Source organism: Procambarus clarkii, chromosome 3, assembly GCF_040958095.1.
Source record: "Procambarus clarkii isolate CNS0578487 chromosome 3, FALCON_Pclarkii_2.0, whole genome shotgun sequence".
NCBI classification, from domain to species: Eukaryota; Metazoa; Arthropoda; class Malacostraca; order Decapoda; family Cambaridae; genus Procambarus; species Procambarus clarkii.
The window spans coordinates 14,416,417-14,440,403 of NC_091152.1; the positions used below are offsets into that span (position 1 = coordinate 14,416,417).

The 23,987-nt window shown below is 48.1% G+C and overlaps 1 protein-coding gene across 1 annotated transcript in view; it reads left to right on the forward strand.

Moving 5' to 3' along the window:
• Positions 1-23,765, forward strand: part of LOC138368179 (uncharacterized) — a 43,212-nt gene extending 19,447 nt beyond the window's left edge. The window contains exons 2-3 of the mRNA XM_069330619.1: positions 18,587-18,720; positions 22,701-23,765. Coding sequence (XP_069186720.1) covers positions 18,587-18,720; positions 22,701-23,765 — 1,199 coding nt within the window. The remainder of the gene's footprint in view (positions 1-18,586; positions 18,721-22,700) is intronic.
• The last annotated feature ends 222 nt before the right edge of the window (positions 23,766-23,987 follow it).

Consider the following 23,987-nt stretch of genomic DNA (forward strand, 5'->3'; position numbering starts at 1 on the left):
CTGCTAGGTGAGCACACACCTCTCTACTGCTCAGCAGACACTGCTAGGCGAGCACATACCTCTACTGCTCAGCAGACACTGCTAGGCGAGCACACACCTCTCCTCTCTACTGCTCAGCAAATACTGCCGAGTACACATCTCTCTACTGCTCAGCAGACACTACTAGGCGAGCACACACCTCTACTGCTCAGCAGACACTGCTAGGTGAGCACCCACCTCTCCTCTCTACTGCTCAGCAGACACTGCTGGGTGAGCACCCACCTCTCCTCTCTAATGCTCAACAGACACTGCTGGGTGAGCACCCACCTCTCCTCTCTACTGCTCAGCAGACACTGCTAGGTGAGCACCCACCTCTGCTCTCTACTGCTCAGCAGACACTGCTAGGTGAGCACCCAGCTATCCTCTCTACTGCTCAGCAGACACTGCTAGGTGAGCACCCACCTCTCCTCTCTACTGCTCAGCAGACTCTGCTAAGTGAGCACCCACCTCTCCTCTCTACTGCTCAGCAGACACTGCTTGGTGAGCATCCACCTCTCCTCTCTACTGCTCAGCAGACACTGCTACGTGAGCACCCACCTCTCTACTGCTCAGCAGACTATGCTAGGTGAGCACCCACCTCTCTACTGCTCAGCAGACACTGTTAGGTGAGCACCCACCTCTCCTCTCTACTGCTCAGCAGACACTGCTAGGTGAGCACCCACCTCTCCTCCTCAGCAGACACTGTTAGGTGAGCACCCACCTCTCCTCTCTACTGCTCAGCAGACACTGCTACGAGAGCACCCACCTCTCCTCTCTACTGCTCAGCAGACACTGTTAGGTGAGCACCCACCTCTCCTCTCTACTGCTCAGCAGACACTGCTACGAGAGCACCCACCTCTCCTCTCTACTGCTCAGCAGACACTGTTAGGTGAGCACCCACCTCTCCTCTCTACTGCTCAGCAGACACTGCTACGAGAGCACCCACCTCTCCTCTCTACTGCTCAGCAGACACTGTTAGGTGAGCACCCACCTCTCCTCTCTACTGCTCAGCAGACACTGCTACGAGAGCACCCACCTCTCCTCTCTACTGCTCAGCAGACACTGTTAGGTGAGCACCCACCTCTCCTCTCTACTGCTCAGCAGACACTGCTACGAGAGCACCCACCTCTCCTCTCTACTGCTCAGCAGACACTGTTAGGTGAGCACCCACCTCTCCTCTCTACTGCTCAGCAGACACTGCTAGGCGAGCACACACCTCTACTGCTCAGCAGACACTGCCAGGCGAGCACACACCTCTACTGCTCAGCAGACACTGCTACGAGAGCACCCACCTCTCCTCTCTACTGGTCAGCAGACACTGCTAGGTGAGCACCCACCTCTCCTCTCTACTGCTCAGCAGACACTGCTGGGTGAGCATCCACCTCTCCTCTCTACTGCTCAGCAGACACTGCTAGGTGAGCACCCACCTCTCCTCCTCAGCAGACACTGCCAGGTGAGCACCCACCTCTCCTCCTCAGCAGACACTGCCAGGTGAGCACCTACCTCTACTGCTCAGCAGACACTGCTGGGTGACACTTACTCATAATAGGCTACACTATACTGGTCAGTAAAAGTCTCCATCAGTTGGATGGCAACACTCTTGACATTAATCAATGTGGCAACACTTCAAAAGTGTCCAAACCGGCCGTCATGAGGCTTATCTCAACCCAAACTTATATCACCTGAATAAAATATATATTATAACGCCTCTTTACTACATGGAGCCTTATAAATCACTACTTAATACATGAAAACATTGGTACACAATAAATAATAATACAGATTAATGTCCTATGTCACTTTTCGCGTAATTTCCCATTATAATCTTATTTGTACACGACATATTTCCTAACACAAGAGGGGGGGGGGACAATGGAAGGCCAATTTATCTACCTTATAGATCGTAGATTCCTAGATCGTAGATGCGCTGCGTTGCTCTTCACCGCGCCAGGACTGTTACTAAATATTCTCAACACTTTATGGCCCGCGGGTTGACCCGCCCAGCGCCCGGGCACACGTCACCGAGCCTTATAAGTGCTGTTCTCACACCCTCCAGCGCTACCTCCTACTCCCTCGGGGGTCGACAGTCCTCCCTATACGTCAGCACGCGGTAACCGATACAATTTACACTCTCTGGAGGCCTATAGCTCTCCAGAACGGGTAATCACTTGAGCGCACGTCAGCTCAGCGGGACCCGCGGTAGCCAGAGACTCGTTTTGCCGCCTTTCATGCAGGGGCGCGTGACGTCATGCTACGTCACGCCCGGGGCGCCACGCCATTGGTCAATCTGCCCCATGCCCCGCGGCCACCGACCAATCACGCCACACCTGACACTTCGCCTCGAGCGGGAACTGGGAAGGCCATCCTCTCTCGCGAGCTGCGCCGCCATATTGGATGAGGACTCGTCTCCTGGCCTCAGATTAAATAAACTTTAAATCGAAATTTCTTCTAATTGCAACATCTTGCTTCTTTCACAGTGTTATAAAATCAACAAATACTTCTGTTAGATATGTACAGTTAGGGAAATCTGATTCTTATATGCGGGGACATGGGAGATTATAGGCTGAATACCGTAACAGTAACATCTCTCCTCTACTGCTCAGCAGACATTATTAGGTGCATAATTCCTCTCCTCTACCACTCAGCAGATGCTGCTAGGTGAGCACCCACCTCTCCTCTCTACTACTCAGCAGACACTGCTAGGTGAGAACCCACCTCTCTACTGCTCAGCAGACACTGCTAGGTGAGCACCCACCTCTCCTCTCTACTGCTCAGCAGACACTGCTAGGTGAGCACCTACCTCTCCTCTCTACTGCTCAGCAGATACTGCTAGGTGAGAACCCACCTCTCCTCTACTGCTCAGCAGACACCGCTAGGTGAGCACCCACCTCTCCTCTCTAATGCTCAGCAGACACCGCTAGGTGAGCACCCACCTCTCCTCTCTACTGCTCAGCAGACACTGCTAGGTGCATACACCTCCCCTCTACTTCTCAGCATTCACTGCTAGGTGCATACACCTCCCATCTACTGCTCAGCAGACACTGCTAGGTGCATACACCTCCCCTCTACTGCTCAGCAGACACTCCTAGGTGCGTATACCTCCCCCCCCCCACCTCCATCAAATAAGCCAACACAACTTTCCATGAACTGAACCCCCACACTCCGCCCCCCCCACCCACACCCACAACCCGCCCACACCCCCCCCACCCCGCCCACACACCTCCCCCCCTACCCAAGCACACCCACCCACAACAATCACCATAACAATCCACATCATCAAGCACCAAACAACTTTACATCACACACAAATCATGGAGATTCATTAAAAAAAACCCACACAAATGGCTGCAATAATCGACGATATTTTCTGTAAACCAAAATACGCCTAAAATTTCTCACCGCCAGCGAAAAGCCGCCTGACAAACCGGCTTTGGCGGAATAACACTTTTATTATTCTCCTTTTTACTTGCGTCCACAACATAGCGTTCGTTAGCGGAGATAATTTGTTTGTTCCTTTACAAATTTTAGGATTAGAATCGCGGCTTTATTTGCATAAGGTGTGATAAAAGGGGATTTGCAAGAAAGGGTTGAATAGCTGCCGCTGTCAACCGCCCGGGCCAAGCTGGTCCTGACAGCGGGTTAGGGGCTGACAACGGGTTAGGCCCTGACAGCGGGTTAGGGGCTGACAGCGGGTTAGGCCCTGACAGCGGGTTAGGGGCTGACAGCGGGTTAGGCCTTGACAGCGGGTTAGGCCCTGACAGCGGGTTAGGCCCTGACAGCGGGTTAGGCCCTGACAACGGGTTAGGCCCTGACAGTGGGTTAGGCCCTGACAACGGGTTAGGCCCTGACAGCGGGTTAGGCCCTGACAGCGGGTTAGGCCCTGACAGCGGGTTAGGCCCTGACAGCGGGTTAGGCCCTGACAGCGGGTTAAGTCCTAACATCGCGTTAGGCCCTGACAGCGGGTTAAGCCCTAACATCGCGATAGGCCCTGACAACGGGTTAGGCCCCTGACAGCGGGTTAGGCCCTGACAACGGGTTAGGCCCTGACAGCGGGTTAGGCTCTGACAGCGGGTTAGGCCCTGACAGCGGGTTAGGTCCTGACAGCCCGGTAGGCACTGACTAGGCCCCCTGATAGCAGGGCTGGGGAACCGGTGAGAACTTTCATTTCTATCTTCATTGGTTTCGCAACTTTCTTCTACAAAGTTTGGCGTTGAGTTTGATGGATGACTCACCTAAGACCAAGACGAAAATTACCAATTTGAAACCCTTGGTGCTTCTACAGGCACCATAGAGCCGGTCGGCCGAGCGGACAGCGCACTGGACTTGTAATCCTGTGGTCCCGGGTTCGATCCCGGGCGCCGGCGAGAAACAATGGGCAGAGTTTCTTTCACCTATGCCCCTGTTACCTAGCAGTAAAATAGGTACCTGGGTGTTAGTCAGCTGTCACGGGCTGCTTCCTGGGGGTGGAGGCCTGGTCGAGGACCGGGCCGCGGGGACACTAAAGCCCCGAAATCATCTCAAGATAACCTCAAGATAACCATAGGCTATATGTAGGCTGGTGCGTGCATTAAAGTGCCATAAAGTACTCTACTGCCTATTACAAGTTTTAATATATTTTAAACGTGATATGAACAAGACCTTCGCTTCCTCTCCTTGTTACCCACAAGGTAACCACACACCGAGAGGTAAACCCCACTTTTCTATGTATACTAAGGTAAACTACGTTTAGAACTAAGGTATACTTGTTAGCTGTTCAGTGAGTTACTGTGGTGGCAACCCGTTCTCTTACAAATTACGTCGCTTTTCGCTCGTATGCGCTACGGCCAAAAATTAACGTAATTTGAAAATAACAAATTTAAAATAATTATTGTTTTTTTTCCAAAACAGCAAGTTAAGGTTCCTCTGGTACGTTAAGAGGACAGTAAGTTCTCCTAAGGTTTCAAAATGTCATGAAAACCGTTAATTAAAGGTTTCCTCTCTTAACCTAACAGCCTAAGCCAGAGAACCCAAAACAGAAAACGGGACATTTTCGTGAGCCGATTTCATTTCAAATTACGTCAAATTTTAGCTTGAGTGCGCATATGAGCGAAAAGAGACGTAATTTGTAGGAAGACGGGTTGTTAACCCTCCAGAGGTTGATAGGTTATCTTGAGATGATTTGGGGGCTTTAGTGTCCCCGCGGCCCGGTCCTCGACCAGGCCTCCACCCCCAGGAAGCAGCCCGTGACAGCTGACTAACACCCAGGTACCTATTTTACTGTTAGGTAACAGGGGCATAGCTTGAAAAAAACTTTGCCCATTGTTTCTCGCCGGCGCCCGGGATCGAACCCGGGACCACAGTATCACAAGTCCAGCGTGCTGTCCGCTCGGCCGACCGGCTCCCTAAATCTCAACACCAAACCAAATTTCTTAATACCATGCGTTTGTAATCTTTCTGGCCAGTGTCTCGTAAGAGGACAGTTTCGAACCCTTTACTTTTCTATAACAAAATATTATAAATAATATCATTTTTCGCCGCTTCAAAAAGGCTCGAAAAAACAACTCAAATAGGTTACATAAAATTTACTCTGTTCCAACAGAAAATTAATTTTGTTAAACATGATCGCTCGCTTTTTCAAGTCATATTATGAATGGTTAATTTGTATTTGCAAGATGAGTAGACTACGAATTGCACTTGCAATTAGCGTTTCAATTCATTTACACCACTTCATACATTACGCTAATCGGGCGATATCCAGATGTGAATCATTTACGTCCCAATTTATAAATTGGGCTCTTGCTTCATCTGTTTGTTTACAAACTTCTTCACTTGTAAGTATCATTCAGCTTGTCTTCAATCCATCTACACAATTTCTTCAACTTTGGGTAAGTTGTCAGGTTCATCTCCCTCTCTCGGAGCCGGTCGGCCGAGCGGACAGCACGCTGGACTTGTGATCCTGTGGTCCTGGGTTCGATCCCAGGCGCCGGCAAGAAACAATGGGCAGAGTTTCTTTCACCCTATGCCCCTGTTACCTAGCAGTAAATAGCTACCTGGGTGTTAGTCAGCTGTCACGGGCTGCTTCCTGGGGGCGGAGGCCTGGTCGAGGACCGGGCCGCGGGGACACTAAAGCCCCGAAATCATCTCAAGATAACCTCAAGATAACCTCTCTCCCTCTCTCCCTCCTTCTCTATCTCTAATATAATCAGAATTATATAAAATTATATTTTTATTTGCGCCAAGAACAGTACAGTAATTATTTAAAGAGATTTGAGTGAGCTGATAGTTCCAGCAGACACCTGCTGGATGGTGTTCCAGCAGACACCTGCTAGATGGTGTTCCAGCAGACACCTGCTGGATGGTGTTCCAGCAGACACCTGCTGGATGATGTTCCGGCAGACACCTGCTGGATGGTGTTCCGGCAGACACCTGCTGGATGGTGTTCCGGCAGACACCTGCTGGATGGTGTTCCAGCAGACACCTGCTGGATGGTGTTCCAGCAGACACCTGCTGGATGGTGTTCCAGCAAACACCTGCTGGATGGTGTTCCAGCAGACACCTGCTGGATGGTGTTCCAGCAGACACCTGCTGGATGGTGTTCCGGCAGACACCTGCTGGATGGTATTCCAGCAGACACTAGGACAGAATAATACAAAAATAATTAAATATTGTATTAAATATATATATTTTCAAAGAACCCTTCGAAATGTGATTTTGGTTTCCTTGATATATATATATATATATATATATATATATATATATATATATATATATATATATATATATTCATCCTTCCCTGTCAGTGGGCCCCTTCCCTCTCTCAGTGGCCCCCTTCCCTCTCTCAGTGGCCCCCTTCCCTCTCTCAGTAGCCCCTTCCCTCTCTCAGTAGCCCCCTTCCCTCTCTCAGTAGCCCCTTCCCTCTCTCAGTAGCCCCCTTCCCTCTCTCAGTAGCCCCCTTCCCTCTCTCAGTAGCCTCCTCCCCTCTCTCAGTAGCCCCCTTCCCTCTCTCAGTGGCCTCCATCTCCCCTCCTCGGCTCCTCCTACAACAGGCGTCACAACTCACAACTCACAACTAAGGAATACCTGAATCACCACGAATTTTGCCCTCATTTTGTTATCAACTTTATGCCAATCAATATGCCTAATTTCGTAATCACCAAGTAATTAGACGATTAATTAAATCAGCGCCTCTTAATTGGCCTATATGCATAACGTATCTAACAGAAAATTAATAATTAGCGTTTAGGGTTCTCTTTCATCCAGCATTTGAGATTTCAAAGCTTTGTGTCGAAAAACAGCAGCTTGAGGGAGGCGGAATTACTATAGTAATAATTATTATATATGATTACAGTATGAGAGAGAGAGAGAGAGAGAGAGAGAGAGAGAGAGAGAGAGAGAGAGAGAGAGAGAGAGAGAGAGAGAGAGAGAGAGAGAGAGAGAGAGAGAGAGAGAGAGAGAGAGAGAGACCAAACCTGGTGTTTACGGGTCTAGCATGGAGTCCATACCTTGTCAAGCATAATACAAAGTTGGAGAAGGTTCAAAGGTGTGCCATCAGACTAGTTCCAAAACTACTCCAAAACTATGAGGTATGAGTTACGAGAAAGAATGTGTGAATTGAAGCTCACGTCACTGGAAGACAAAAAGAATGGAGACATGATCACCAAATACAAAATTATCAAGTGAATTTGATAAGGGTAGATAAAGGCAACCTATCTAACCGGTGGTAATCGCACAATGGAACACAGGTGTTAACCCAAATGAGCCAAAGAGACATTAGAAAAAATTCTTTCAATGTCATTGTTAATAAATGGAAAGCACTAGGCAGTGATGTACTGGAGGCAGACTCCTTACATAGTTTAAAACGTAAATAGGATAGAGCTCGATGGTAGATTGACTGTTGAGAGGCGGGACCAAAGAGCCAAAGGTCAACCCCCGCAAGCACAACTAGGAGAATACAACTACGGGAGTACACACACACACACACAGCTATGAGGCCTGGTAGCTGAGTGGATAGCGCTTGAGACTCGTAATCCTAGGGCCCGGGGATCGATCCCCGGCGAATGGCGGAAACAAAAGGGCAGAGTTTCTTTCTTTTCTTTCACGTTTCTTGGGTGTAGTCACTTAGTTGTATTCACCTAGTTGTGCTTACGGGAGTTGAGCTTTGCTCTTTCGGCCCGCCTCTCAACTGTCAGTCAGCTGTTTACTAACTACTAATTATTTACACACACACACACACACACACACACACACACACACACACACACACACACACACACACACACACACACACCCACCCACACCCACACCCACACCCACACCCACCCACACACACACACTTCAAACCCACAATTCACATACCTGTCTTCTGGGCTCATTTTGCGAAGAAAATGTTAAATTCACAACAGTTTTCCTCCTTTTTCCAGGAGGAAGCCAAAATTTGCATACTTGCGAGCCACAAAGGGACGCTTCTGATTTGTCAAGGGCCAGTACTGCTCTTTATACCCAGGTGGACAGGTGAGGACAGACACTGTCCTCGCTGGGGTCAGGCACAGAGGAGAGCAGCAGAGGGGGGAGAGACGGGTAGAGGGAAGAGAGAGACGGGTGGACGACAGAGGCGAGTGGAGGAGGGAGAAGAGAGACGGGTAGAGGAAGGAAAGAAGACAGGTGGAGAAGAGAGAGAGACAGGTGGAGGAGAAGAGAGAGACAGGTGAAAGAGAGAAGACAGTGCCGTCAGCGTCAATTTGTTAACTTGAGACAGTGTTAAATATGTTCAAGTATTACAATGTACACATATAGGCCTCTTTTATTGAGCCTAACAACAGAGCTCAGCGCTCAGAGCTCAGCGTGGCAACAGAAGTCCTCAGAGCTCAGCGTGGCAACAGAAGTCCTCAGAGCTCAGCGTAGGCAACAGAAGTCCTCAGAGCTCAGCGTAGCAACAGAAGCCTCGACTGTTGAATGAGATAACGGAGACGAGGGTGACGATGGCTGAGGTTCAAGCCTGACTGGGTTACAATAATGGCTTGGGCTTAGCATCTGCAGCGCCTGGCTGGCTGGTATCAAGTCCGCTTGAGCCAAGTGTGTCGTTGGGTGGATCTGTTCGAACCTCGCTTCATCACACCGCCTGCCCCCCTCACAGCACACTGCTCATGCTACTTAGGTTAATTAACTCGTTATTTCCTAAGCAGCTATGTTGTAAATTATGTGTTGTGAGTTGTACGAGGTCTCAAAATTCTGTAGTGTAGTGTGCGTGCGTGTGTGTGTGTGCGTGCGTGTGTGTGTGTGTGTGTGTGTGTGTGTGTGTGTGTGTGTGTGTGTGTGTGTGTGTGTGTGTGTGTGTGTGTGTGTGTGTGTTCCTCACCTAGTTGTGCTTGCAGGGGTTGAGCTCTGGCTTTTTGGTCCCGCCTCTCAACCGTCAATCAACAGGTGTACAGGTTCCTGAGCCTATTGGGCTCTATCATATCTACACTTGAAACTCTGTGGTGTGTGTGTGTGTGTGTGTGTGTGTGTGTGTGTGTGTGTGTGTGTGTGTGTGTGTGTGTGTGTGTGTGTTAAATGAATATATAACTTTTCTTCTTGTTAAAACTTGTCAAGATTCCTTCCCAAATAATTTTCCATTCTCTTGGTCACTCCTCACATTCCTTACTATTTATTTATTTTCCAACTTCCGTCTCTTTTTCCCCCATCCCTTTGCTTTCTCCATTCCGCAGTCTCTGCCCTTTCATTTTCCTTCGTCCTCAATTTCTCTCTCTCTCCCTCTTTTGTCAATCCACTCAGAGGAAACGACTGAAGGACTGCCTCCAGGCGGCGCTGAGAGATCTGGCCATCAACACCAACTCTTGGGAGTCGCTGTCTCAGGAGCATCCAACTTGGAGAAGCAGTCACCACAGGGGCCCGAGCGCAACGTTGATAGGTTAAGTAATATTTGTAAATAAGAAGCAATAAGATGCTCATCTTAACATACTAAGAAGGTTAGGTGAGGTCGGTGTTTTCTATGAAGCTTTTCAAGGTAAATTAAAATATTCACAATCAATTAGTATGTCACATATGCACTTATTGAATAAACCAATATTGACTGTACGCAAGTGCGAGAACGAGTTCCGAGCGGCACCCACACCCACCCACCTTCCTCCTCAAATATTGAAGTCATCTGGTCGACTTCGGCTCCGAAGGAGGAACATCCACTAGACACCTGAGCATCAAGTTAAGGCGTTGAAAATGCTGCAGGTACATCTTCTCAATAAGGCTGAGAGACAAGAGCAGCATGATAAAGATGAGAGAGAAGAGCAGCATGATAAAGATGAGAGAGAAGAGGAGCATGATAAGGATGAGAGATAATACCAGGGGCTCACTACTCTAGCGGCCAGCACGTTAGTATTGTTCACTGTGAATTATGTCCTACTGTAGAGGAACGGCCGAGGCGGGCGTGTCACCTCCCGGCCGAGGGGGGCGTGTCACCTCCCGGCCGAGGGGGGCGTGTCACCTCCCGGCCGAGGGGGGCGTGTCACCTCCTGGCCGAGGGGGGCGTGTCACCTCCCGGCTGAGACGGGCGTGTCACCTCCCGGCCGAGGGGGGCGTGTCACCTCCCGGCCGAGGGGGGCGTGTCACCTCCCGGCCGAGGGGGGCGTGTCACCTCCCGGCCGAGGGGGGCGGGTCACCTCCCGGCCGAGGGGGGCGTGTCACCTCCCGGCCGAGGGGGGCGTGTCACCTCCCGGCCGAGGCGGGCGTGTCACCTCCCGGCCGAGGCGGGCGTGTCACCTCCCGGCCGAGGCGGGCGTGTCACCTCCCGGCCGAGGCGGGCGTGTCACCTCCCGGCCGAGGGGGGCGTGTCACCTCCCGGCCGAGGGGGGCGTGTCACCTCCCGGCCGAGGGGGGCGGGTCACCTCCCGGCCGAGGCGGGCGTGTCACCTCCCGGCCGAGGCGGGGACAAGAGAGCACGAACAAGACAATAACATACAGTTCAAGGTGACACAGGAAGACCTCAAGTATTAACACCCGGACACATTTACCTGGAAAGAGAAAATGATATAAGATTAATTCTGTGTAAACGCATGCTGGAGAAAAGGGGGAGAGGGGGAGATGTTGGGGGGGGGGAGAGGGGGAGATGCTGGGGGGGGGAGAGGGGGGGATGCTGGGAGGGGGAGAGAGGGGGGGGGGGGAATGCTGGAAAGTGTAGTAGAATTATGGAAAGATAAATAATATGAAGGAACAGGTAAGGGACAAGAGAAGCATGAGAAAGGAGACACAAGAGGAGCATGAGAGGTGAGACACAAGAGGGGGAGGGGGCAGTTAGAGATGGGTGGGGTGGGGGTATCAGCAGGGGGGGAGGGGGAAGGGGAGGGGAGGCGGGATATCACATATACATTATGCAATAAAAGCATGATAATGGGGCTATAAAGCCAATCCCGGGGTTGTTACAGAACCATTGGGCTCTCAGCCTCCGCGCTAAACCCGCACCTCTACTTAGTTTTACTGCGCCATCTCTATCACCCCCATACGCGCTCTCGCTCGCGCTCTCGCGGTAGTTCTCTCTTGCGTTCGCTCTCTCTCTCTCTTTATCTCGCTCTCTTTCTCGCTCCAGGACGTGGACCAGGTGGAGGTGGACCAGGTGGACCCAACACACGCACACACGAACACACGCACCCAACACGCACACAAGGGCGTACGCATGCATGTACGAGTTTGTTTTCATGCGGGGAAAAGTATCTGAAGTGCCAGACACCTACGCATCTGAAGATGAAACTTGACAACGCACGACCTATTAATGGTCCAAGACGGACCGAAACGTCGCCTCTAATTATATTTTTAGGGTCATGGACCGAGTGTACCTTTCAGCCTCGTTATTGTGACTTACTGTGTCCTTTGAGAGATCAAAATAAACATCACATGTTCTACTGTTTTCTGCTGTTATACGTTTGGGTAACTGGGCAGTAGTGTGGAAGACACCAGCCTTTAATGTACTGTGATGTACATACCCTCCAAGACTCCAAACATACCCTCCAAGACTCCAAACATACCCTCCAAGACTCCAAACATACCCTCCAAGACTCCAAACATACCCTCCAAGATGCCAAACATACCCTCCAAGACTCCACAAACATACCCTCCAAGACGCCACAAACATATCCTCCAAGACTCTAAACATACGCTTCAAGACTCCAAACATACCCTCCAAGACTCCAAACATACCCTCCAAGACTCCAAACATACCCTCCAAGACGCCAAACATACCCTCCAAGATTCCAAACATACCCTCCAAGACTCCAAACATACCCTCCAAGACTCCAAACATACTCTCCAAGACTCCAAACATACCCTCCAAGACGCCAAACATACCCTCCAAGACTCCAAACATACCCTCCAAGACTCCAAACATACCCTCCAAGACTCCAAACATACCCTCCAAGACTCCAAACATACCCTCCAAGACGCCAAACATACCCTCCAAGACTCCAAACATACCCTCCAAGACTCCAAACATACCCTCCAAGACTCCAAACATACCCTCCAAGACGCCAAACATACCCTCCAAGACTCCAAACATACCCTCCAAGACTCCAAACATACCCTCCAAGACTCCAAACATACTCTCCAAGACTCCAAACATACCCTCCAAGACGCCAAACATACCCTCCAAGACTCCAAACATACCCTCCAAGACTCCAAACATACCCTCCAAGACTCCAAACATACCCTCCAAGACTACAAACATACCCTCCAAGACTCCAAACATACCCTCCAAGACTCCAAACATACCCTTCAAGACTCCAAACATACCCTCCAAGACTCCAAACATACCCTCCAAGACTCCAAACATACCCTCCAAGACTACAAACATACCCTCCAAGACTCCAAACATACCCTCCAAGACTCCAAACATACCCTTCAAGACTCCAAACATAACCTCCAAGACTCCAAACATACCCTCCAAGACTCCTAACATACCCTCCAAGACTCCACAAACATACCCTCCAAGACTCCAAACATACCCTCCAAGACTCCAAACATACCCTCCAAGACTCCAAACATACCCTCCAAGACTCCTAATATACCCTCCAAGACTCCTAATATACCCTCCAAGACTCCAAACATACCCTCCAAGACTCCAAACATACCCTCCAAGACTCCAAACATACCCTCCAAGACTCTAGAAACATACCCTCCAAGACTCCACAAACATACCCTCCAAGACTCCACAAACATACCCTCCAAGACTCCACAAACATACCCTACAAGACTCCAAACATACCCTACAAGACTCCAAACATACCCTCCAAGAGTCCAAACATACCCTCCAAGACTCCACAAACATACCCTCCAAGACTCCATAAACATACCCTCCAAGACGCCAAACATACCCTCCAAGACTCCAAACATACCCTCCAAGACTCCAAACATACCCTCCAAGACTCCACAAACATACCCTCCAAGACTCCAAACATACCCTCCAAGACTCCACACACACATACCCTCCAAGACGCCAAACATACCCTCCAAGACTCCATAAACATACCCTCCAAGACGCCAAACATACCCTCCAAGACTCCAAACATACCCTACAAGACTCCAAACATACCCTCCAAGACTCCAAACATACCCTCCAAGACTCCAAACATACCCTCCAAGCCTCCAAACATACCCTCCAAGACTCCACAAACATACCCTCCAAGACGCCACAAACATACCCTTCAAGATTCCACAAACATACCCTCCAAGACTCCACAATCATAGCCTCCAAGACGCCACAAACATACCCTCCAAGACTCCACAAACATACCCTTCAAGACTCCACAATCGTACCCTCCAAGACGCCACAAACATACCCTCCAAGACTCCACAAACAAACCCTCCATGATGCCACAAACATACCCTCCAAGACTCCACAAACATACCCTCCATGATGCCACAAACATACCCTCCAAGACTCCAAACATACCCTCCAAGACGCCACAAACATACCCTCCAAGACGCCACAAACATACCCTCCAAGACTCTACAAACATACCCTCCAAGACTCCACAAACATATCCTCCAAGATGCCACAAACATACCCTCCAAGACTCCACAAACATACCCTCCAAGACTCCACAAACACACCCTCCAAGAATCCACAAACATACCTCCAAGACGCCACAAACATACCCTTCAAGACTCCACAAACACACCCTCCAAGACGCCACAAACATACCCTCCATGACTCCTCAAACACACCCTCCAAGACTCCACAAACATACCCACCAAGACTCCACAAACAGGCCCAACCCCTCGTCACTGTCTCGAGTGGGTTTCGAACCCCCCAACACGCTCAACAAGCACACGAGAGAGAGAGAGAGAGATCATCACTACCCAGCCAGTCGACGCTCTTCACACAGATAAATAATATATATGTACGTCTCTAGGCAACGTAATGGCCTTCCCAAAAGCAGAGCTATTATGTTAATAAGAACCTAATAAATGAGCCATTTCTTATAACAGGGAAATGGTAGAATGGGTGTTGGGTTGGGGAAGAATGGGGAGGTGGGTGTGTGATGGTGGTGGGGGGGGGGGGTGAGAGTGGTGCAAGGGAGGGGGGGGGGGAGTTGATGTATGTCATGAATGTGCGAGTGAGTGATGGTGGTGGTAGTGAGAGGGGGTTGGAGTTTTATGGTGATAGTTGTGGAAAAGGGGGGTATGGAATTTGATGGCTTGGATGGTGGTGGTGCTGGTAGTGAGTTTGTTTATGAGTCGATGGTAGTGGTTGAGGTGGGTTAGAAGGGTTTTGAAAGTGGGTGGTAGTAGTGGTAGAGAGGGGGAGAAAGTTGGAAAGGAAGATCGGAAGAGAGAAGGGGGGATAGTGAAAGAGATACGGGAGGGAGGGAGAGAGAGAGAGAGAGAGAGAGAGAGAGAGAGAGAGAGAGAGAGAGAGAGAGAGAGAGAGAGAGAGAGAGAGAGAGAGAGAGAGAGAGAGAGAGATATTTGGGGGTTGACATCACGCCAGACCTGTCTCCTGCAGCACATATCAAGCGGATAACATCAGCAGCATATGCCAGGCTGGCCAACATAAGAACGGCATTCAGAAACTTGGGCAAGGAATCATTCAGAACTTTGTATACCACATATGTCAGGCCAATCCTGGAGTATGCAGCCCCAGCATGGAGTCCATATCTAGTCAAGCATAAGACTAAACTGGAAAAGGTTCAAAGGTTTGCCACCAGACTAGTACCCGAACTGAGGGGTATGAGCTACGAGGATTGACTACGGGAATTAAACCTCATGTCGCTAGAAGACAGAAGAGTTAGGGGGGACATGATCACCACATTCAAGATTCTCAAGAGAATTGATAGGGTAGATAAAGACAGGCTATTTAACACAAGGGGCACACGCACAAGGGGACACAGGTGGAAACTGAGTGCCCAAATGAGCCACAGAAATATTAGAAAGAACTTTTTTAGTATCAGAGTGGTTGACAAATGGAATGCAGCCTGATGGTGTAGCCTGATGGTGTAGCCTGTTGGTGTAGCCTGTTGGTGTAGCCTGTTGGTGTAGCCTGTTGGTGTAGCCTGTTGGTGTAGCCTGTTGTTGTAGCCTGTTGGTGTAGCCTGTTGGTGTAGCCTGTTGGTGTAGCCTGATGGTGTAGCCTGATGGTGTAGCCTGTTGGTGTAGCCTGTTGGTGTAGCCTGTTGTTGTAGCCTGTTGGTGTAGCCTGTTGTTGTAGCCTGTTGGTGTAGCCTGTTGGTGTAGCCTGTTGGTGTAGCCTGTTGTTGTAGCCTGTTGGTGTAGCCTGTTGGTGTAGCCTGTTGGTGTAGCCTGTTGTTGTAGCCTGTTGGTGTAGCCTGTTGTTGTAGCCTGTTGGTGTAGCCTGTTGTTGTAGCCTGTTGGTGTAGCCTGTTGTTGTAGCCTGTTGTTGTAGCCTGTTGTTGTATCCTGTTGTTGTAGCCTGTTGGTGTAGCCTGTTGTTGTAGCCTGTTGTTGTAGCCTGTTGTTGTAGCCTGTTGTTGTAGCCTGTTGTTGTAGCCTGTTGTTGTAGCCTGTTGTTGTAGCCTGTTGGTGTAGCCTGTTGGTGTAGCCTGTTGGTGTAGCCTGTTGGTGTAGCCTGTTGTTGTATCCTGTTGTTGTAGCCTGATGGTGTAGCCTGATGGTGTAGCCTGTTGTTGTAGCCTGTTGTTGTAGCCTGTTGTTGTAGCCTGTTGGTGTAGCCTGTTGTTGTAGCCTGTTGTTGTAGCCTGTTGTTGTAGCCTGTTGTTGTAGCCTGTTGGTGTAGCCTGTTGGTGTAGCCTGTTGTTGTAGCCTGTTGTTGTAGCCTGTTGTTGTAGCCTGTTGTTGTAGCCTGTTGTTGTAGCCTGTTGTTGTAGCCTGTTGGTGTAGCCTGTTGTTGTAGCCTGTTGTTGTAGCCTGTTGTTGTAGCCTGATGGTGTAGCCTGTTGTTGTAGCCTGTTGTTGTAGCCTGTTGTTGTAGCCTGTTGTTGTAGCCTGATGGTGTAGCCTGATGGTGTAGCCTGATGGTGTAGCCTGATGGTGTAGTAATCCTGCTAGCCAAGTACAGTACTTAAGAACCTAGACTTCTGATGCACCAATATTGCCTCATGCCTGTCGAAAGACTCACTATAGTGCAATGAATTCCATTATAAAATCCTGTGAACTATAACATGTTTGCTCCTATGTAATTACTTTGCAATAAGTGCTAATATCCCTAAAGCCTCTGGAAATATAAATAGTAATTATACAAATTTAAACAGTTATTGTAATAAAAAAAATCTGTCAATGCCATTCTGTATGACAAAACTTGTAGTAATTTGACTATTGAGGAAAAAAATTGGATATCTCCATAAAAAATGGCCAAAGGGTCGCAAGCGAACAACTGTAAAGCCATTTGGTCGTTAAATGAGACTGTTGAGTCAATCGTGAAGACTTGCCGCCCCGCTACTCTCTATTGCAGCCAATTGCCTCTTTAATGGCCATATTTTGCATGGTTATATAATTATATTAAAATTGCTCTACTTATATAAGAAAAGGAAGAAACACACGCGCACACACACACGCACGCGCACAAACACACGCACGCGCGCGCACACACACGCGTGCACACGCTCATACATACACACACACACACACACACACACACACGGCGCGCACACACACACACACACACACACGGCGCGCACACACACACACACACACACACACACACACACACACACACACACACACACACACACACACACACGGCGCGCACACACACACACACACGGCGCGCACACACACACACACACACACACGGCGCGCACACGCACACACACACACACACACACACCCACACACACACACACACACACACACACACACACACACACACACACAGAAGAGTAAAGGGAGACATGATTATTAGAGGAATGTAGATATGATAGAGCCCAGTAGGTTCAGTAATCTGTACCCCAGTTGATTGACAGTTGAGAGGCGGGACCAAAGAGCCAGAGCTCAACCACCGCAAGCACAACTAGGTGAGTACATCCTTTCACGGAGTTCAAGAGAGAAGTTGATAAACACCTCCAAATGATACCTGATCAACCGGGCTGTGATTTACACGTCAGACTGCGAGCAGCTGCCACCAACAGCCTGGTAAACCAGACTACCAACACATGACAACCCTGCCAAAGCCCAACACCTGACAACACCCACTCCAAAGCGATACATATACACCAGATACAAGAAACAGCTTTCAAGCAATAATGTAAAATGTATCGTGGCTGGTATACAGTTATATAACTGGTCAGCAAGTGCCAGGAGAGGCGAAGACAGACTAAGATAAGGTCCAGTTGAAGACAAGTTTATGTCCGCACTGACCTTGGTCCTGGGAGAGAGAGAGAGAGAGAGAGAGAGAGAGAGAGAGAGAGAGAGAGAGAGAGAGAGAGAGAGAGAGAGAGAGAGAGAGAGAGAGAGATAGAGACAGAGACAGAGACAGAGACAGACAGAGACAGAGACAGAGACAAAGACAGAGACAGAGACAGAGACAGAGACAGAGATAGAGACAGACTCCAGGTAGGCAGTGTCATATGCCTTCTTCAAGAAACTAGAATACATATAATATTTTAATGACGAAAGAACAAGAACAATAAACGTAGAGTTTCTAAGCAATAACACACAATTGTAAAGGTACGGTACGACTGGAGACAAGGTCAAAGACCTGTCCCAGCCAGCGAGACACAGATTGTAACATCACAATTGTGATTAAGCCACAATAACGTGGCTGAGAATTAACAGTGTAACCCCCACCCCCCCAGGGAGGCAGTGATGTGGCTGACTCCATACAGCTTCAAATGTAGATATCATACAGCCTAGTAGGCTCAGGAACCTGTACATCAGTTGATTGAGGTGTGTGTGGGTGTATGTGGGTGTGTGTGGGTGTGTGGGTGTGTGTGTGTGTGGGTGTGTGTGTGTGTGGGTGGGTGGGTGTGTGTGTGTGTGTGTGTGTGTGGGTGTGTGGGTTATTTCATCCCTTGCACGAGATGCTGCGTCCAGTCCACCACTTCCAGTCAAAACCATACAGTCTACTCAGCTGATGCAATACGCGGAAAGGAATATTAACTGTGGTATTAACTGTTTAACTGTTCGGTTTTAGTGGAAGGTACAGCCGAGGGCTTTGTTGGTGTTAAAGATTCGCTACCTGGAACAATAGTTCCAAGTAGCACGGGATATGGTGAGCCCAGTAAAAACCTATCTGGCCGGCTTGAAACCTCTGCAGGTCGAGGTGCTGTTTGTAAAAAAAAAAATCCTGGAATTTTATTCGGACTAAACGCGATAAATTTGCAAATGCAAATGGAGACATGTCGAGAATGAAGTCTCATTCTCTAAGCTACAAATAGACAATAACACACTTCTGTTTTCTCTCTCTCCTTCCCGTTCTCCTTCTTCTCTCGCCTCTCACTCTCGCCTCTCACTCTTCCTCCTGGCAGTTTCTCCCCTCCCTCGTGACGTCTCCATCGCCATCACTCCATCTATGCCCCGTCTAGCTGTCTCCACTCTGAGGTGCCAGCAACCTGGAGAGAAATTCCACACATCATGCACCCACAGTCCCTGGTGTGCAACTCCCCTTCCCCTCTCCCCTGTCTCCCCTTCCCCTCTCCCTCGTCTCCCCTTCCCTCTCCCTCCTTCCCTTCCCTCTTCCCCCCTGCCCTTCCGGCACCCATCCTACTCCTCCCTGGCAACAGGTAACACACTGCAACCCGTATTTCATAATTTTGCTGTCCATCCCAGGCTCTTCCTGTGCGGGGTCAGGGCACCCCAGCCGGAAGGCAGTCGGGGCTGCCCTCCGACTGCCTTCCATGTGGCTGAGGGAGAAGCACTCATACAGAGGTTCTCTGCTGCCATTTGGCACGATGCAGCGAGACAGCCGCGTCATTGACAGAGGGAAGGATATGGGCATTATGAGACGAGGTTTTGGGGGAATAATGGGGGCGGGATTATGAGGGAGTATGGGTATTATGAGTGGGTAGTATGGGGGATTATGAGACGGGATATTGGGGTACTGAGGGGTGTTATAGGGGAGGTAGAGTAGCCTAGGGAGGGAGCTAGGGAGTGGATAGGACGTTGTGTGTGGCTGAGGGTTGGGATGACAGATGGAAGGCTGAGAGAGAGACATCAAGAGTTCTTCAGAGTATATAGAACTAATGCAGGCGATGAGTCACAATAACGTCGCTGAAGTATGTTGACCAGACCACACACTAGAAGTTGAAGGGACGACGACGTTTCGGTCCGTCCTGGACCATTCTCAAGTCGATTCTCACAATCGACTTGAGAATGGTCCAGGACGGACCGAAACGTCGTCGTCCCTTCAACTTCTAGTGTGTGGTCTGGTCAATATATAGAACAAAAAAGCCAGTAAGGGTTTAGGGTCTACATCCGGAGACTGCCAGCAACACGTACTAGCACCAGCCACAAAGGTACGTCTACCGACCCTATCGGGACACCTGGCTATGATACGACACCGTTGTTCTCACTCCACACGCTGCACTACCAAGGGATTGAACTGCCGGCAGCGAAACAAATAGGTTCTTTCGTGTCGTGTTAAAGGAAATATGATTTTTCTGCGAAAGAGGAACAATGAACGTAAGGTTACTACCACTACAACAACCCCTTCCATCCTACGGGCTCACCATAGCCCGTGATACTTGGAACTTTTTGTTCCAAGTAGCTTGGAAATACTTGCTGGGAGTATTTACTCAGTTAGGTAAGGTTAATTATTTTTGTGTTTGATGATTTGGAAAGTCGTAGGTGATCTGTGCCTCAATAGTCTTCACTGTTGGCTCACAGCTTAATGGTCCCGAGTCCGATTCCTGGGCAGGACGAGGTGTTGGGAGTAGGTTTTGTTATACGTAATGACTATTCTCCCTAGCAGTAAATAGGTACCTGGGAGTTTGGTAAGTGTTGAAGGCTTCATCCCGCATTGCCCTAGAGCAGGGGTGGAAACCTATGGCAAGCGTGCCGAGCGTGGTATGCGAAGAAATTTTGCTAGTACTGGCTATTTAATAACATATAAGCCTTTGAAATCAATTTTTTTTAAAAGGTGATGTCGACAATTGCCCTCTGAAATATTTCCCACACCAAAAAAAGACATGACAGTCTTGAAAATCACGAGAGCAAAACTCAAGAGTCTTCAAATGTAGTTTTCAAGCATCAATGATTCAACTGCTAAGAAATTTTCTTTAAGATTTACTAAATTCACGTAATTTGAATAAACTGATTTTGAAAATATTACATGAAATTAATTTAAATAAATTCTGAGATGCAATTCCTTTATTTGTAAATTTGTTCAATTTGAAGGCAAATATTTGTCAACTTAGGATGAGCAGGGAACTATCAGGGGAAAAGTGAGAAGCCATTACGACTATATAGTACTTGGAAGGGGTCAGGATAAGGATTTAGGATGGGACTCATTACGACTATACAGCACTTGGAAGGGGTCAGGATAAGGATTTAGGATGGGACTCATTACGACTATACAGCACTTGGAAGGGGTCAGGATAAGGATTTAGGATGGGACTCATTACGACTATACAGCACTTGGAAGGGGTAAGGATAAGGATTTGGGATGAGACTTAAGAGTGTATGTCTCTCAGTAAGAGAGAGAGTAAGAGAGTAAGGAATAAGAGAGTAATTCAGTATTTTTTCAACCTAAGAGCTGAAAAAACACCTGAAAGAGATCGGTTAGTTATCAGATTAACGCCGAAAATGAGATTATGAAATTCCCAAATTTTGAAACTCTGGAATTCCATTATGAATCTTTTGACGGCATGAAAAAATCTGGAAATGGCACTATTAACAGTATTTTCATTGACATATTCATGCGAGTCATTGTTTCCAGCGATGAAGGTTGTCAAGTCTAATTATGAGGCGAAGACTTATTTATGAGTCTCGTGCTGCACCTCAGCTCGCTAAACAAAACAAAAAATACAAGTGTGTCATTATTGGCGCAGCAGCCAAAGTCTTAGTTAAATAAACTCATTTTCCATTATTTTTTTGTTTTATAATATGAACCGAAGCTTCTAATTTCACGTTCACATATCTTGTTTAAAAGGTAAAATAGCATTTACAAGTTATGTTATTTTTCCAACTGACTTGTTAACAATGTTGTTAATTTTTACACAAGTTCTCCAATAAGGTTTCATTTATTTCAATCTCTCTGGTACACTTTTAACAGTAAAACAATAAATATAAAAGTAAATAAGTAACAGGACTCATTTTCCTTTAAAAAGCTCATTATTATTATTATTACTTTATTAATTAATTTCATAGGAATTACTAGTTATTAATAACACATAATTCCTAAAGTTATTTCATTTAAAATAACGCAGAAGAGATATGGTTACCTGAACTATCTTCCTTAAGAACGCTTTCAAGCCTTCTGTTATTACTCCATAAAAATGTTAAAATACAAATATGATAATAATATCAATAAATTACAACATGCGACTTCAAATTCCCTCAGGCGCGCCAGATCATTATATAGAGTACTGTCGCCAATACTGTCATACATAATGTTGATGTCATGATGTCATGATGTTGATGTCATCATGTCATGATGTCATCATGTCATCATGTCATGATGTCATGATGTTGATGTCATCATGTCATGATGTTGATGTCATCATGTCATGATGTCATCATGTCATCATGTCATGATGTCATGATGTTGATGTCATCATGTCATGATGTTGATGTCATCATGTCATGATGTCATGATGTTGATGTCATCATGTCATGATGTCATGATGTTGATGACATCATGTCATGATGTTGATGTCATCATGTCATGATGTCATGATGTTGATGTCATCATGTCATGATGTCATGATGTTGATGTCATCATGTCATGATGTTGATGTCATGATGTTGATGTCATCATGTCATGATGTTGATGTCATCATGTCATGATGTCATGATGTTGATGTCATCATGTCATGATGTCATGATGTTGATGACATCATGTCATGATGTTGATGTCATCATGTCATGATGTCATGATGTTGATGTCATCATGTCATGATGTCATGATGTTGATGTCATCATGTCATGATGTCATGATGTTGATGTCATCATGTCATGATGTCATGATGTTGATGTCATCATGTCATGATGTCATGATGTCATGATGTTGCCCACGCTGTCATATAGGGGGAAGGGGGGCGGCTGTCCCTGTATTATGGGAACCTTGACAAGTCTTTCAGCCTTCGTAGCCCTTGGTAATACTGAAGCCTTATTGCATCTACCTACCGTACATCTACGTGCCGTACATCTACGTGCCGTACATCTACGAGCCGTACATCTACGTGCCGTACATCTACGAGCCGTACATCTACGTGCCGTACATCTACGAGCCGTACATCTACGAGCCGTACATCTACGTGCCGTACATCTACGAGCCGTACATCTACGTGCCGTACATCTACGAGCCGTACATCTACGTGCCGTACATCTACGAGCCGTACATCTACGAGCCGTACATCTACGTGCCGTACATCTACGAGCCGTACATCTACGTGCCGTACATCTACGAGCCGTACATCTACGAGCCGTACATCTACGTGCCGTACATCTACGAGCCGTACATCTACGTGCCGTACATCTACGTGCCGTACATCTACGAGCCGTACATCTACGAGCCGTACATCTACGTGCCGTACATCTACGAGCCGTACATCTACGTGCCGTACATCTACGTGCCGTACATCTACGAGCCGTACATCTACGAGCCGTACATCTACGAGCCGTACATCTACGAGCCGTACATCTACGTGCCGTACATCTACGAGCCGTACATCTACGAGCCGTACATCTACGTGCCGTACATCTACGAGCCGTACATCTACGTGCCGTACATCTACGTGCCGTACATCTACGAGCCGTACATCTACGAGCCGTACATCTACGAGCCGTACATCTACGAGCCGTACATCTACGAGCCGTACATCTACGAGCCGTACATCTACGAGCCGTACATCTACGAGCCGTACATCTACGAGCCGTACATCTACGAGCCGTACATCTACGAGCCGTACATCTACGTGCCGTACATCTACGAGCCGTACATCTACGAGCCGTACATCTACGAGCCGTACATCTACGAGCCGTACATCTACGAGCCGTACATCTACGAGCCGTACATCTACGAGCCGTACATCTACGAGCCGTACATCTACGAGCCGTACATCTACGAGCCGTACATCTACGAGCCGTACATCTACGAGCCGTACATCTACGAGCCGTACATCTACTTGCCGTACATCTACCTGCCGTACTGAAGTCATACAGTTATATCTGGAGGCTTCATATCTGAAAATATCATCTTGACTGAGTATTCCATGTTTATTTTCAATTTACTGAGATTCTCAGTATTGGTCACCTAAGTCAACACGTTTTGTTTATTTCATTTTGAGAGAGAGAGTTGTGGGAGAGGGGAGCTGCGAGTTATAGACGGGGAGGGGTGATGCTATAGACGGGAAGAATAAAGGACAGAAAAGGAA